Here is a 17,084-nt window from a genome sequence, read left to right on the forward strand (position 1 = left end):
ATGAGATTCAAACAACCAAAGACGTGTCAGTCAACACAGCACAACAGTTTCAATTCAGCTTCAGCTCACGACAAACCTCAAATCCAAACACAAGCTGGACCGAAGCGCCTCGGGTAATGATGCTGTGACAGGCATGGTTGACGAACAGGAAGTCCATGACACCCAGCAGTCCCATGAGAGCTGCAGAAAGTAAAGGAGCACATATCAGTATTTTTCTAACCAGTTTCTCAGCTCGAAGTTTGCATGCAGACGGTTGGAAGTCTAAACAAAAATGATGTTGCAAAATTTGAATGTGTTGGATTTGATTAAGGAAACCTATCACGCTGACAGAGCCACAAACTGTCCGCTGTTCACTTACAACAGTTTGTAAATACAAATAAGTCATTAGCTTATACATATTCCCTTATTCCTAAAGAATTTCACTTTGCAATGATGCCACCTGCAGTTAAATCCACTTATTAATATCAAGGCATCCTATTACAACACCAACACTAAGGCAGACTGCATGACTGCAGACTTAAAGAGGTGGTCAGAGTAAATAAAAGTTTTTATGAGGCAAAAGCTCAGATACTAGAGGCTGATGAAAATTAATTAATTCAATTAGACAGTTTTTCCCCTGCTCTTGACTCTGCATGATGTCACAGAGAGCAGAAATCCCTACAGTCATCTGAGGCACAAAACTCTGGTTAACTGTGGCTGTGACACACAGCAACTCTAACCAGCCAATAAGAAAGCTGAATTAGGGATGAGGGGAAAGAAGCTAAACAGTTCGTTTGAGCACTAAAACATCATGAAGGTCAGTATATGATCAATTTTCTTTATGTTATACTTTAATATAATCTGAGACTAAATACATAGAGGTGGAAACGAACACAGCAGGTTTTTTTGTAACAGACCAGCTTCCCTTGCAGTGTTCAGGAAACTGCTGTGGCTTGTTACTGTTATCCACTGTAATGTTCTGGCCTTACAAATAAACCAGTGCAGGTGGCCTGTAGTGCAAGTACAAACATTTGCATATAGTTTCACTTAGCTAAAGATTTATGACTTCAATTGGTGGAAGAGACAGAGTTGCCCAAAAGGAGAAATGAAAGACAAAAAGAAAGCCGGCACAGAAGTGAGGTATGAATGATATTCCACTGTGCTGATGTCTACTTACATAAAACCCTCATGTGAAAAACCCATGATATGTTGGGACTCCGCTCCATCTGACAGAAAAAGGATTGAAAAGACCCGTTAGCACATGCAAAGCTAAATACACTCAAATGCTACATAAGATTCAGAGTATCGTATAAATCTGTATGCTTTACATTCTGCAACTTACAGGTCTTTTTGAAATGGCAGTTTTAATATAATTACAAGTCATCTAATTTACAACATGCTAAAGGCTCTTTATGTTTAATTTCTAATAAAATCATCAGTTATAAAATCTCCAATAACAATGACATCAATGCTCCACACCCTTAACCACACACCATCTGTTCCACCCGGTGTCCCACACTTCCTTTCTACCTTTGAGCAATGTCCTGTACACAGATGCACTGGAGTGTGTTTTATGTACATTGTGTGAGACAAGGAAGCGCTTTCTCATTCATCACTCACAAAGTCCACCCGATCCTCAGCCAGCCAGTGAAAGCACTTAAGGAACAGGAGGAGGGTAAAGAGGGCGACGAAGCGAGGAGAGAAATCATCCCTGAACACAGTGAAAGCCAGGCACGTCTCGGTCACAGCGTACCACGAGCGTTCGATGAGATGCTGGGGGTAGCCAGAAAAGAATGTTCAAATGCATATGAACAAAAGAGTCTCAGCAGTATTATAAAGACCGTGCAATAAATTCTAAATTAAATACGTCACGATGAATCAACTGAACGTAAAAGATATCTCTACCTCCATTTCTGCAGCTCTCAACTGACCAAAAAAGACCTTCCTCATAAACTTTCCCAGCAGAAACACAAGCACAAATGCCTGGATGTACAACACCTGATACCAGGAGAGAAAGGAAAATTTAAAGAATTTACAGAAAAAACAAAACAAAACATGGAACATTTGACTTCATTTCCAATCTTACCGCCATGCTGGGACTGCTCTTGGTGAGGTAAACTACAGTCGGGTAAAACTGGTGTTTGAGTAAATAAGCATGTGCCACAACGGCCCCAGTCAACGCCAGACTGGTGACAGTCACTAAGGCTGCTCGCACCATTTTGGCCTTCGATGCTGTGGAGGGAAAACAGATGGAGAAGGAATGGAAGAACAGGTTAATGCTTGTGAAAGTTGACAAATACACTAAAGCAGAACGCAAATAAAAGTGATATGCTTGGGGGGGAGGGGCGTCTTTATGCCATGTTCGTTTTACTTAGATAACGACTTTAAAATAAAATGTTTTAGGTAGACTTTATGAGGGTATATGGTCAAAAGGTTTTGGCACTCATAGTGAAATATAGTTGTGCTGTTAAACCAAAAAAATACAGAAACGTTTTATATTTAAACATCAATGATGATTCCTTTTGAAGTTTTGAAGCTGACCACTACAATTATCAGGAATAACTTATAGTAAAGCTAGTTAAACAACGGCTACACTCCCTCTTCAGACAAATCAAACAAAACCACGTATACAGATGCTAAGTAGCTTACTGTTTTTAAAGCTAATGGGCCAATGAAGTCTGAAAGCCGACTGACCTGCTAGGTTTTCAAGAAATATTAAATGCTAAAACCACAAATATAAAGAAGCTACACATTATCCAAATACCCGAAGATACGATTGTCTGGGTTAATAATGTTATCTGCTCCACAGACTGTCAAACAGTTAACTGTGTTAGTTAGCCAGTTTTAGCTAGCGTTAGCCTGCTAGCTGCTACCGTTGCAGCTGTCACTACTCTGCGGGACTCACCTACTCGATGTCTGTGGTAGACTTTCTCCTTAGTACCTTTGTCGGATGTATCCCTGCCTACTTGAACTGTATATTATGAGCAACTACTCCATTTCAGCTCTTTCACAACACCCTCCCTGTAATATTTATTATCCTCACCCCTTTCTGCCTGTATACGTGTTTATCTTTGGCTTGCTCACTAGAAGCCACCTCACATCCGGTTGGTAAAATTATTTTGACGCAAGACCAATTTGTGTGTCTCACGACATGCTTGTGTTCTTATGTCCGGTAATCGCTATAAAAAGCAGATAGAGGGACGCTTAATTTACAGTATTTAGTCACGACTTAATATTAGTATTTGACCCCTATATCGCGTAACAGTGTTTGTAGGTGCGGTTTGTTTCACTCTACTGTATTGTTAAGCGACGCACCCTTTAGAATATTTACGGTAAATAGAAACGTGGACCAATAGGAAGTTGACTGGCTGATGCGTCATTGGTTAACGCTTCAGGTCTGGCGGTGAAAAACTGTAAAAAGGGCAACTTGCTATTCTGTAACCTCCTGTACTCATTGTGTCTATTTTTGTTTATTTATAAGCTCAGGTAGACACGTATACACACACACACACATATATATAGGTGAAAAATATTTGTGCTATGTTGTTATTCAGAGCTGATTATAGATTTGAATAAAGCTTCCTGAAAGATTTATTGAAAAATTTCCTTTAACTTGAATTGTTTCTAAAGGTTCTGCGTGTACCTACCTCATGAATATGAAGGAATCCTGCATGCTGTCCTTATTGAGACATGCTGCATGAAATACAGAAATATCAACAAACATTTCAACATTTTTTAAGTTCTCCATTTCAGCCAACAAGTGCTTTAACCTCATGGAAAGCAAAAAGAATGCTATTCTTGTATAACAGATTTATTGACACTAAGCCGTACTGTAAACAGAAATAAGCTGTGGACTTTGTGTACTTAATCTTTCAGTCATTACAATTCACTGTCCTTTATGAGTTTACCACGGTGACAGTGTATTTTCACAACCCTTTACATCTAATAAAGGCTATTCAAAGCAATCAGCCATAGATAGAATGATTCCATGGAGAAAGCTGGATGGTGTGTCATCAGTTTTCATTATCAGAACAAACCACTGTGTACGGTGAATCCATCTGCTCACGTATGTTTTGACTGATTGTCGCCAATTTGCCAAGACCAGACGTAAGCACAGAAAAATAAGCTATCGCTGTTATCAACTGGTAACTTAAAGACATTTTTGTTACCTGAAGTAAAAATAAAAACTTGACTTTAGAAAAAAAGAAATAGAAACAGTATTTTTACTTAAAACAAAAAGAAAAACAAGAGGAAAATAAAATAAAAATTCACAGGAAATGCATTTGTCCAACACAAGCAGGAGATTGTTGCACACTGAGGTTATCGTCTCTATGCGACTGAGCCAAAAGTCAAAAATTTAAAAACAAAAACACTTAAAAGTACAAAACTAAAATTATTCCGTTACCAGACAACCCCTTTATTTCATTGAGCAAAGGAGGTCAAATTATTTATCAACATAATGCCTTGGTACCCACGCCAAACCCATCCAACATGCCTCCATAAAATTCATGAGTGCACAATATTGTTAATACAGTGAGTATGGAAAATACAGCCACTCTTACTTGAACACGAGAGTACAAACAAGAATCAATAATGATGGCGTCCACTTTCTGATTATATCATATATGACTACTTCTATTACGATAGATGTAACATTCACAATGTTGTTAGCTTATGGCATGTTAAACTTGTTCAGTGATTGATCTCCCATATCAAAAACTATCAGGTTGGCATACATAACTTTCTTAAAAGGCAGTAGCTCAGTGTTCAATTCTAGCAGTAGAGACTATAAAAAGAAAGCATGTTATATCTGAGTCTAATGGTAAACATAGTCATGTCTATATCTTTATTGTAAATATTTGACATTGAGACAACAATGTAAGAAAAGTGTTTTGTAAAATTTCAAATTGTCAGACACAAGGCAGAGTAGTGAAACAGTTCCGCTTCATTAAAAACTACACATATTGAGAAACAAAAAGTTATTCGTCAAACAATAAAACTTGATGCAAAAAAAAAAATTAACATTTGACAGATTCAAGCTTGACAATGGAGCCCTCAGTTCTTGTAGGTATTGTAGCATTGTCAAGCAGTAGTGTGTCCATGTCGTCACTGCTACTTGGGCATATTCTCATCTTTCTCCAGGTATTTTCTTGCAACATTGATGCCATTTCAACAACTGGATGCTGGCTGCAGGTGCTGTTGAATTATTAGCCAATCCCTTCCCAAAGTAAGTGTAAACAGTTCAGCCATTAAGACTGTTTTAAATTAGAAATCATTGAGGGGTTTTGGGGGTGAGGGGGGTGATTTTCATAACGGGTCTCCCAAGCTCTCACAAGTCCAGTATTAGGACACAGAAGAGATTGGGTTGAGAGGAGAACCCATTTGTGTTAGCACTTTGTCTAGCCACTGAAGCGGCCCGTGCAGGTGCACTTCGATCCAGCAGGGGGTGCTGGTGACATCCTGTCGATGATACTCTGCTCCCCAGCCCTGTGGGGGGGGAAAACAAGGTACACCATATTACACAATGACAGTGACTGATGATGTTTGCACTTATTAAATCAAGCAAAAGTGTGGCTGGTATTGTTTTTTACCGTGTGTGTGTGTGTGTGTGTGTGTGTGTGTGTGTGTCTCATCATGACTTAATGCAGACTAGAGAAATCTACTGTAACAGAAACTACCAAATAGGTGTACTTCTTGGAGTACTTTGGTAGGTTGTTTTTCTGACTTTCTTATAGCAAAAAGAAAGTCAGGTTTTGAAGTGCTTGTGGTCTGACTCACAATTAGTGAGGAATCAAAAAATTACCGAGAACGTCTTCATTCGACTTGTGTACAGCATGAAACCCTTACCTTGACAAAGCTCATCCTAATTGTACACATCTTGGTAAGCTCATAGACGGCCTCAAAGCCATGGTTAACCGACTGAGCCAGAAGTTGAGCAAACTCTTGGTTGTTGAAAATCTTCAGGCTACATCCACTGGGGATCTTGCACACAGTGGTAGGGTGGAAGCCGTGGTGGTAATTACAGTTACGACTCTGAACAAAAATGCTGGTGTCGCTGAGGCACTCTGCATACACCTCCCCTCCCACATAGTACAGGTGCACTCCTGGACGACAAACAAAAGTGTAAGAACATTTAATCACCATCATTTCCTTATTTCCTACTCTTACTGGGGTTATTAGTCATACCTTTGCCAATGTGTCTGCGGGTGTTCTCGATTGTGGAGTTGCGGTTGACGTTGGACAGCAGTCCGAGGCAGAAGCGGTTTTTGTTGTTTGAGGGGTCAGTGAAGCCATCCACGAGCACACTGGTGGATGAAGCGTGGTAAGCCTCTCCGACACGATTGTTAAGTTCATAGTAGACAATAGAGCACCAGTGACTGGGCTCCTCATACTCCACTGGCTGCACATCTGCAAACAATAGGTAAGATCAACAGATGTTGAACATGGATTTGAAATGAATTCAGACAATCCAGACAGTACACGACTGCGTGGTTAAATAAACTACGAGATTTATTAATTATTACGGTTAAAGAGGAAAAGTGTAACCAGGAGCAAAGCTCTGTTAACCCAACTCATGTAAAACTACATTCAATGTGGTTACCTCAACTAGCTCTAAAAGACCAGTCCTAACATATGGTCTACACCAACAGTCTGGTCAGAGATCGTGCAAGTTTAAATAAATCCAAAGCTGTCACATCTTTCTTATTTCTGTAGTACAATGATGTGATGCTCCATAGAGGCTCTAATTTAGTCAACCTACATAGACTCACTCCCGACTTCAGCTCTCATAAACCAAATACTGCTGGTAGACATGAAGTGTAGCGATACTTGTGCTTCAGTAAAATGTTGTTATACAGAGATTTACAAGCACCAGGTAAATCTCAGTAATGTGTGAACTGTTTTTGGCAAGGGCCTGAAAAATGTCAAAGCCCTGCATATCAGCTTAAAAAGGTTGTCAAAACACCTTTTAAATGTGGGCACAGCAAAACACTGACAGAGTCAAGAGTCCAAGTGATATTAAAACATCTTTTCCTAAATATAACCATGAATGTAACAGAGAGCTGCTTCGCACTTATCCAATAAGAGTGTGCTGTTAAATGAGTCAAAGGACTTGAAACTGTTATGTTTATGTTTAAGCATAATAGCTTATAAATAGGGGGTCATGACAGCACATTGGACAAAACGTTTGATTTAGTAGAGTCGTACCGCAGCTGCCCAACCTCACATAACCCTCCTAGAGACTTATCTGGGTCTCAAACACGAGAACTTTCACACATTTGACAAATGGGTTAACTTAACCACTACAACTGAAAGATATAAACCAGGTTTAATGGAAGATTGTGTAAAAAGTGTCCCATAAACTAAAACGGAGACAGCACTACTTGGATTTGAAGAGAAAAAAAAAAATGAGGAAGAAACAAGACCTTTGTAAATTAAACTCTGTTCATAATTTAACAGCTAGTTAAGGAGGAAAGGAAACTTATACATGAAGCTGAGATATACCAACAGGTTTGGTATATTTTTGCTACTGTCAGTATAACTGTGAGCACATCTCACCACCTCTGGCAATGCTCTGCGGTACCAGGCTGCTGTTCGTTTCCATGGACTGGGGCTCCTGGCCGATCGGCTCATCAGGGGGCATGTAGGCTGGTGGTGGGGTGTCAGCTGAGACATTAAGAGAGAAGTTAGTGGGACCAGTTGCTGCTGCTGACAAATGTACTCTCTCTCTCTTACGCACACAAAATCCCCTTAGACACTCCTTAGAACAATCATGACAAGATCTGTACCCCGGAAATGGTGTCAGATTACACACATCCCTCATTTGCTAAGCCACATGCTAACCCATTCCCGACAGATGCAACATGAGCTTTTCAAGCCCTTAGTGAGGCATACAGGAAACAAAACATCAACTTAAAACTGCAACAAGGACATTTCAGTGGATCATGATGCTTGTCAGCATTCAAAAAGCCAACCAAAGCTTTGCAGGATAAATAACTTAAATCCTAAATTGCTGTTAAAAACAAAAAACAAACAATTTAAAAACAAAACAAAAACCACCCCTTTTTGCCAGACTGCCTTAAATCACTGGATGTGTCAGCAGATCTGGAGTGAAGCAGAGTCTAGACCAGTGGTTCTTAACCTTGTTGGAGGTACCGAACCCCACCAGTTTCATATGCGCATTCACTGAACCCCTCTTTAGTGAAAAATAAAATATGATTTTTTTCAAATTCAAGACATAGATATGTTTTTTATTGGTGCACAAAATGAGCGGTGCATGTCACGGTGGAGGGTCTGCCGAACCCCTGAGACAGACTCACCGAACCCCTAGGGTTCGATCGAACCCAGGTTAAGAACCACTGGTCTAGACTAAGAGCATCAGTGTTGGTGGATGGAACTGGATTCGCCTGGCTACATCATTTGTTTTTTCACCATACAACTGTAAACAGACTCCTCCGCCCCCCCCCTTGCATTATGCAACTTGAAAAACAGAAATCCTGAGAGACCAGTGTTTATCAAAAGTCAGACATTTGTTGGCTACATGACAGTGACAATTCAGAAAAACAATGGTTTGGCAACTTTCCCAGGGTTAGATGGAGGAGTGTATTTGGTGTACCTGGGAGTTGGAATGGACTTGAGGGCCCCGAACTGGCAGGAGAGTTTGGATAAGTACCAGAGCTGGCTGGAGAAGGAGGATATGGAGAGTTGGGAGAAATGGAAAAAGAGCTGCCGCCACCTCCACCTCCTCCACTGCTGCCACCCCCATTGTGCGGCTGTTGGAAGGACTCTGGATAGGTGGCATTCAGGGGCATGTGTGGCTCGTTGTGGGTGAGGTTACGGAACTGTACCAGCAAGCTGTGCTGTGGGTTGAACTCGCTGTGCCGTGGTACCAGGACAGGAGGAAGCACTGGATGGAAGAAGAAAAATGAATTAAACAAGTGAGAAACTGCACACATGATGTATCACCATGTGGAATTCACAATTCATGAAAACTACGTTTTTAAGGAGTAGGGCAAGCCCAAAACAATTAAAATTTACATGAAAATAATTAAAACCAGAAAGCAGCATAGATTAATCTTGTAGAGGCTGAAAATACCTAATGTGTAGAACACTGTAAATGCTGAGATCATTATTACAGTATTTTAATATGATGATATGATTTTAATAATGCTACTATCAAAAATAACTGAAGGAATTTCAACCTGTAGGTTGAAATAGAGATGACTGAACAACAACAGTGAGTCTTGAAATGTTATTTTTAGCTCTTGATACATAAGAACAAGATGTCCTTCACATCTAATTTTACCCTTAAAAAGGATTGAAGGTTTCCCTTTGCAAGATATTACTCTGACTTTAAGAGTCCAGGCTCCAAGGCTGAAATATAGTCTTCTCACCGACAAGTGATCTGCATCTTTGAACCGGTCAATACAGACCTTGCAATCCTGAACCAGTGTAGTATCAGAAAGCCTGTATCTTTAGGGTCATCCATGGGTGTGTAAGTGTATATGATGGGGTGTGGGAGAAAAGGGGGAAGGGGGGGTTAAGTGATGTGAAAGTGCTGGGAGTTTAGTCTGAGTGGTTTATGCGTTTAGTACACTGCTTTCTGATGCCACACCCAATCTGGAATGCCTGAGGCATATAATCTAATAAGACTCCCAGAGCTAGTGATATTGATTTTCTGTGAAATGGAGGGGGCGGGCAGAAAAGGCCTGTGTGATGACAGCCTCCTGACCTTTGTAGATTTGTTTACCAGCTCTACAGTTTACTGAGAGATGTGCACAGTTCTAAATTGCTTTAATCCATCTTGTATTTGAAAGTTAAAAGGCAAAAAGCAAAACGAAACAATAGGCTAGAAATGTTAGAAACACTGCAAATAAACCAATTATGTGATGACTATGCCTCACAGAACACAGGTTTAATCGTATATACAACAACCATTAACATTACATGTCTGTTTAAATATAAAAGCTAAGGTTGATTAAACAGAACCTGTTTAAGGTGAGAAAAATTACATACCAGGGCTCTCCACTCTCTTGTAGTGATATGGGTTTATGCACACCTCCTTCTGTTTGGAGCCAAACGGATACTCGCAAATGTCCAGAGGCTTGAGCTCATGGTGGGACTGTAGATCCGGCCAGCGCCACACTCTGCAGTAGATAACATGAGGAAGACCCTTCCTGTGGGAAACCTGCAGCCGGCCGTCCAGTGATCTTGGAATGGTAACACACTTGCTGGGCTGTCCAGGGCAGCTCAGCGCTTTCTCCAGGTCTTCCATGGCACCCTTCTTCTTCTTCAACTTTTTCACAAGTGCATCAACTGCCTTTTCTGCCCATTTCTCTTCCTCGTCTCCCTGTTTCCAGCCGAGCAGGCGCCTGACTGTCGGACTTGTGAAGGAGAACAAACTAGACATGGAAGTCATTCTGCAAGTTGTAGTGCAGGTAAAAGAGAGGAACTTTCCTTCGCGATGACACTGGGCCTATGCAAGGGGGCCAAAAATCAGTCAGCAGGTAATCTCCAAAGAACGTTATTAACCCAACACAGTCTGTGAGCGTGTGATCAACAAAAGAAGTTGCTTGAGAGGGTAATATAAGTGTGCAAGTATGAAAAGCCAACACCGATGAGGGGTGGGGTGAGGGGAGAGGAGATTTTAGCCTTGTCTGACCAAGGACAGGAAGCAGGGGAGGGCCAGGAGTGAGCAAGCAGGACGCAGCTGCTGCTGCTCAGGAAGGGCCCTCCAGCAAGCTGTCCGGAGTTGGGTCACTACCACTGATGGAGAGGGGGGGTGTAGTCTGTAGGAGCTCAAATCAGGACTTATGTTGAACTGATACACTGCAGCAGGCCTCACTGGTGCAAGTCTGACACACGTCTTATAAGGAAGTGCTCATTTCTTGAGAACTACCAATGCTCTTTTGGCTAACTTCATTCAAATCGCCCACAGTCAGGGTTTCCTCTGTCAGCCTTCTGCAAAACACAAAAGATCAGAGAAAGATCAAGAACACATGTAAAGTTTGAAATTACTGTTATCTAGATGAACAAGCAAGCCTTTCTAAACATTTTTATAGCAACTGTTACAGTTTTTGGTTTAATGACATGAAACAGTCTTTATGGCAACCCACTTAGAGAAGCACTATTCTCGATCCATGGGGTGGGGGTTTGGGAATTCAAGAAAACCCTTTGTGCTATTTTTGATCTGACACATTTCCACAGAAACGCCACCATCACTACTTAGATGACTCAGTTATGTGAAACGCGTTCCATCTCAAACTCGAGATCAATCATGCACATGGAAAACACTTAACAGCCATATGGCCTAAAATGCATCTAACATGATCATTTGTCACACAACAAGCAATTCTGCAGAAAGGCAGCTACAGAGTGCTCAAGGCCAACTCCCCATTTAAACAAAATAAGGAAAGCAGTTTGGATCGGGACCAAAATTTAATGAGCTCTTTTTAAAGTGCCACCTCTTCAAGTTTCAGGACATTCTGGTTTTGGTGGACTCATGCTTAGAGGCAGACACACAGCTGTGATCACACTGGCAGAGGAAAGAGCAGAATAGATGCTACAGTCGGACTAACAATGATTGCTGAACTGACTGGTACAAGTTATGCCACATAAGGGAAAAACTCTTAAGGCAGCATGTGGAGAATCTACTTTAAAAAAATAAATAAAAGAAAATCTGTTTTTTGCCTAGTGAAGTCTCAGCCAATTTTTGAACTACTTTTCAAATAAATAACATGACAGTTGAGACAAAATACTGACCTCTCTCTTCAGTATTTGCACTGGGAAAGGGAAAAAAAAAAAAAAAAAAAGTAAAACTAAGAGTTGCTGATTACCCTTCACTACTGATGCACTGCACCAAGATCATATAGACAGAGCAGACAGAGGGTCAACACATGCAGCCTGCAGCAGCAGCTGTTTGGGCTGTGAAACTGGCCTTAGTCAAAAAGGATGTAACCACAAAGAGCTGCTTCCTCCCTCATCCCATCTCTGCCCAATCCCTCCCTTCCAGCTAACAGCTGTCCAACAGCACTGCACTCCCTCCCATTACTCATTGTTCTCCACACACATGAAAGCAGAGAGAAACATCCTAAAGCAGGACACACACACACCGAAAAAAAAAACCATATCAACATGTAAATGTTGGGAGCTTTTCTGGAAGTCACCAGGCCACATTAAAGCAGTTCTTCCTACATGTGGATAGGCCTTTTTCAGATTCCAAGTGACACACAAGTTCATGGTTCAGTTGGTAAAGACAAGTAATCAATTTACACATCCAAACTTGTGGATAAACACACTAGCTACAAAAGACTACATTAAATAAGATTTCTCATGCCAATCCTTCAGATAAAGCTGAGCTTTTCAAAAGACAAACAGTTCACGACGATAGCTTATTCTCTGTGTCAAATCAGTCTCGACTAAAGTATGTTTAACCGAATTCAGACGGATATCAGTGGGCTGATATTGGCCTATCACAGATTTATCTGTAGTTTACAGTACTGGCATGTTAATAACAACACCATCGGTTTCCATTTTTATTACAACTAGTTCCATGTGCATGCGTGAGAAGAATAGCAACAAATACATCTACGCCAAGATCCCCCCCCCCTTTTTTTTTTTAAAAACCCTAAAAATACTACCCACTATCAGTTAGGGTGCTATGTATTTTACAACATCGCATTTTGACAAGTACTTATTTGTTAACCCTCAGTAAAGGTGGCTTACATTCTTACAAAAATGACCATGAGTTTACTCTTTGTGGAACCAATTTAGTATGACAGGGATTGCTTGCCAGATATATAAAAACTATTAAAGGGCAAAAACACAAAACAAAACACTACAACACCACACCACTGGGATTTCTTAACTAGTTGTTCCCAAGTCGAGTTTCATTTCCCCAAGCATAAAATACCTTTTTTAAATAGCCTAATATAACAACCAAAGGTTAAGACTTGTGGATCAGTCGTGTTTAAACGGGTAGTAAAATCGTCAAAATCCCACTATGACCCAGGGAAAACTCTTTATGAATCACAGAAAATATATAGGTCATAGATGCATTAAGAAAATGCATATACACATATGTACATGGATACAAAATTTTAAAAAATACCATCTCCAAGCATGGCGGGAAACAATGAGATGTACTTTAATAATAGGAAGTGCACCCCAGAAGCTTCTCAAATCGTTGATAGATGTTCATCAGTTTGGGCTGCTCTGGATTACACGCCTGAGAAATTCCTTTAATCCCGTTTAAAAGATGTCTACATAAAACGCACACAGCAAGCAAAACAAAAAGACAAAAAAAAACTTCCAAAAAACTGGAAAACCTGACAACACTACTTTGTTTAACAGCGTGTAATCCGTCTTTAACGCTTGTCAAACATGAAGTAACACGGAACAGACAATATGGAAGGACGATTCAGTACCCCCCCCCCAACCAGAGAAAGAGAGAAAAGGCATTCAGAAAGACGCATCTAATTATACACAGACCCCAGAAACAGCAATAAAAATAGCTTTTAGTACTGCTCCAAGTGCTCCACGAAAATACACACGGTCACAATATAATATAATATCCCACTGGCATTAGCTAACTCTGGTATGTAGCAACTTGATGTAAGTAGCATCGAGATTTTGCTAACTAGCTTAGCTTGCTTTCACAGAACACATCTTGTTTAGCGTGAAGTTTTTAATTAAACACCTCATAACAACCATCTACATAAGAGTCTACCATAATCGTTTTATCATCAAGTATAACTTGGGGAGTAATCGTATTCAGCCTCTTAGTAGTTTGACAACGTTTACTTGAGCCTTCCTCCTCTTCCTCCATTCCAGAAACTTTTTGAACTTCTCACAACTGAAGCTAAGCTATGTTAGCTGTTAGCCAAGCTCTCCGAGGGGAACGGAGCGCCGAGCCTCTGTGTCCTGCTGATGTAGCTCCCTGGAGTTCAAGTCTACTCTCTTATTTCAACCGTTAAATAACCACATACCTTTCAACAATGCGTACGAATCATGACAGTGATCTTTCTTGCAAACATTTAGCCCGTAATCCCAACTTTTGTATACATTTCTTTCGTTTTCAGAGCCCCTTCGTTCCGTCTCTCCGTGCCATGTCCTCCAGATTCTGGAGTGAAATAGTCTGGGAAGGCGGAGTAAATATCGCTCCGCTGTCCCAACAAACTAGTGCTCGCTTTGGCGTTAATGTCCGTGAGGATTTAGTTTCTTACTGCGAAGACACTAAACATTAACACTAGTTTTAAAGAGCTTTTAATGTACCACTAAGCATGACCCACAATCGCTTACTTTTCTAAAAAAAAAAAATCAGGTCACTTTTCTTGAGTATAGGTCAGATTGTTCCAAGTGAGCTAACTTTTCTCCATCTTGACATTTGCGACCCGAATATCGAAAATATAACGTTAAATGATACGCCGGCAGCTAAAAACGTATAAGAAATGAAAGTGAAACGTTTCCATTTATTCTTTTCTGCTTTTGATGTTTAAGTGATTGAAGCTGGACGTCTTACGGTGGTCGTGCTGCGGCTCTGGAACGTCTCACAAGTTGCTGGCTCCACTCAGTCTGGAGGGCTGCGGTTTGTTGTGTATTGTTGTCCTTTATAGTCACTTGTTCGACACTTCGCCAGCCCTCGCGATGTTAACCCTTTGAACCTGAGGAATCAAAACAGAACTAAATATTCCACGACGATTCCCGTAGACGAACCGCTACTTTCTCACAGGACAGTGTCGAAGCTGCGGATTCTTCATTCAGTCTGCGGACTCCGAATGAAATGCAGTGCGCGTGCTCTGCCACTAGCGAGCACCCGACAACCTCACGAGGAATATCACAGCCTACTGGTTTGCTTTATAAAGTGGGATTCTCCCGATTCCTTCCTCCCATCCCATTGGGATAGTCACTTCAACAAAGAAGTGTTCAAGTGAGTTAACCAGACCTACAGCATTTGTAAATAAAAACGTAAGATATATGTATTTTTTAAAGGTGGATTAATACTTTTCTTCACAAACTAAAATAACTTGATCGTTTGCTGATTGTCAGGCTGAGCTTTAATGGGAAACCAACCACAGTAGTTTCTGAGATTTTTTTTTTTATAAGACTCAACAGTGAGCATCAGTGACCTTCAGTGGGCCAGCGTGGGCAGCCAAGTCTGAAGTCACCTGTCTATCAGTTGTATCAAAGTGTTACAGGAAACACTATAGCAGTGGGTTTGGGGACCACTTTATTTTGTTGCTGACATCACTGCTCTCAGACAAAACACAACATGCTACATACCATCCAGACAAGATTACAGGCTGCCCCTAAGAATCCGTCATGCATTGACTCTGTAATCCTTTGCATGAGGAAAAATGACACACTCCTTCCTTCTCCGGGCTCTGTGAACGTGTCCCTTCTGGCTGTAAGTTATGCGTTCAAACGTGACCAGTGGAACTACCATTTGTTTTTATAACAAATGGTAACCCCACTGTCGAACGGTTGCCGCAATGCAGCTTGGAGTTTACATTGGTCTAATTAAATATTCACAGCGGATGGTGACGTGAGCTCAGTCTGGAAATCACACTTACACTTAAGCTTGTGTATCAAAATGCAAGATATTCAAGAATCAAATGCATTATTATGTATGTATTCCCTTAATGCTTTCAAGGCAACTTCTATGGGGAAATTCCACCTGCAAATCATCATTGTGTAATGCTATTGATGCTTTGCAGGAGGAAAACTACTACTGACACTATTACAGTTCATGTCATTCAGGTGTACAAAGCTTTCTTTTTTCTATCAAAGGGGATATATTCAGTTTTTTTCTATTTTCTTATAAATATACACTTTTCAGAGATTTTGGTCCATACTGGCATATTGACATCAAAGTTAGTGGAGCTTGATTGCCTGCACGTTTATAACTAGAAGCTCCCGTTCTGTTACATCCCAAAGGTGCTCTACTGGAAAGAGTTCTGGTGACTGTGGAGGCCATTTGAGCACAGTGAACTCATTGTCATGTGAAACCAGATTGGAGTTTTGTGACATGATGCACTGTCCTACTGGAAGGAGCCATCAGAAGATGGGTACACTGTGGTCATAAAGGAATGAATATGGTCAGGAACTATACTCAGGTACGTTGTACCACCTCACAGCAAAAAGTGTGTCAAGAAAGTTTCCTCCACACCATTAGACCCACCAGTCTGAAGCGTTGATACGAGGCAGGATGGAGCCGTGATTTCATGTAGTTTCATGTAGTTGGCGTCTGAACATGCCATCCAAATATTACAGCAGAAATTGTGACTCATCAGACCAGGCAATATCTATTGTCCAATTTTAGCGAGACTGTGTGAATTATAACCTCAGTTCCTTGTTCCTAGGTGACAGGAGTAGCACCAGTTGTGGTCTTCTGCTGCTGTAGCCCATCTGCTTCAAAGCTGGACATGTTGTGTGTTCAGAGATGCTCTTCTGTATACCTTGGTGGTAATTTGAGTTGCCGGCCATTCTCCTCTGATGTCAACAAGACATTTTCACCCAGAGAACTGCTGCTCACTGGATTTTCCCAGCAGTTTCTGAAATACTCAGAGCAGCCCATGTGGCACCAACAATAATGGCATGCTCAAAGACACTTTTTTCTTCCCTGTTCTGATGTTCCATTTGAACTTCAGAAGGTTCTCTTGACCATGTTTGACTATGATGGTCTATTAGACATGGTCAAAGCTTGAAACAATTAGGTCAGATTAAATTGAAGTATTCCCTTCAAGGCAAAGGTTCAGGCTTCAGACAGTTTCTCAGCCCTTTGTGATGTAATAGAGAGATGTTCCCAATGGTGCGGTCACGCCAAGCAGTTTTAGCTTGGCGTGACTATATGAAAAAGTCTATACAACGAGGCAAACTGAAATAAATTTGCACAGCTGTTGGCCATACGGGTAACTCTAGGATAGCACAAGTTAAAACACATTTAGCTCTGGTGAAAAATTCTCTCTGGCCTGTGTTATGAAAAACCATCAGCTGGGATTTTCCTATGGGCTGCAGATTCTCTTCTGACGCCACCAACAGCCAAAATGTCACTGTAACTAGACAGTTACCAGTTGTACTCCCTTTTTGTCCTGGTGGCTGTCAGGGGC

General features: G+C 41.0%; 2 protein-coding genes across 4 annotated transcripts in view; both read right to left on the reverse strand.

The window, feature by feature from the left end:
* Positions 1-3,099, reverse strand: part of syvn1 (synovial apoptosis inhibitor 1, synoviolin) — an 11,581-nt gene extending 8,482 nt beyond the window's left edge. Inside the window, exons 1-6 of the mRNA XM_005719445.2 lie at positions 2,885-3,099; positions 2,066-2,211; positions 1,885-1,977; positions 1,600-1,752; positions 1,157-1,205; positions 77-180 (exon numbers count right to left, since the gene is read on the reverse strand). Of these exons, the coding sequence (XP_005719502.1) occupies positions 77-180; positions 1,157-1,205; positions 1,600-1,752; positions 1,885-1,977; positions 2,066-2,197 (531 nt within the window). The 5' untranslated portion in view covers positions 2,198-2,211; positions 2,885-3,099. The remainder of the gene's footprint in view (positions 1-76; positions 181-1,156; positions 1,206-1,599; positions 1,753-1,884; positions 1,978-2,065; positions 2,212-2,884) is intronic.
* A 1,276-nt stretch (positions 3,100-4,375) lies between these two features.
* On the reverse strand, positions 4,376-14,803 carry smad5 (SMAD family member 5). Of its 3 annotated transcripts, none has more exons than XM_005719448.1 (7): positions 14,498-14,803; positions 9,994-10,938; positions 8,594-8,884; positions 7,540-7,644; positions 6,166-6,387; positions 5,827-6,083; positions 4,376-5,466 (listed from the first exon to the last, which is right to left on the reverse strand). In XM_005719448.1, exons 2-7 carry the CDS (start codon positions 10,394-10,396, stop codon positions 5,323-5,325), a joined length of 1,422 nt encoding a protein of 473 aa, XP_005719505.1. In that variant the 5' UTR covers positions 10,397-10,938; positions 14,498-14,803; the 3' UTR covers positions 4,376-5,322. The 3 variants fall into 3 exon arrangements, with proteins under 3 accessions (XP_005719505.1, XP_005719503.1, XP_005719504.1); XM_005719446.1 differs by having other exon boundaries at positions 7,537-7,644; XM_005719447.1 differs by lacking the exon at positions 14,498-14,803 and adding an exon at positions 13,965-14,129 and having other exon boundaries at positions 7,537-7,644.
* Positions 14,804-17,084: the final 2,281 nt, after the last annotated feature.

This window comes from Pundamilia nyererei, unplaced genomic scaffold (assembly GCF_000239375.1).
Source record: "Pundamilia nyererei isolate P.nyererei 1_Seehausen unplaced genomic scaffold, PunNye1.0 scaffold00001, whole genome shotgun sequence".
Lineage (NCBI taxonomy): Eukaryota > Metazoa > Chordata > Actinopteri > Cichliformes > Cichlidae > Pundamilia > Pundamilia nyererei.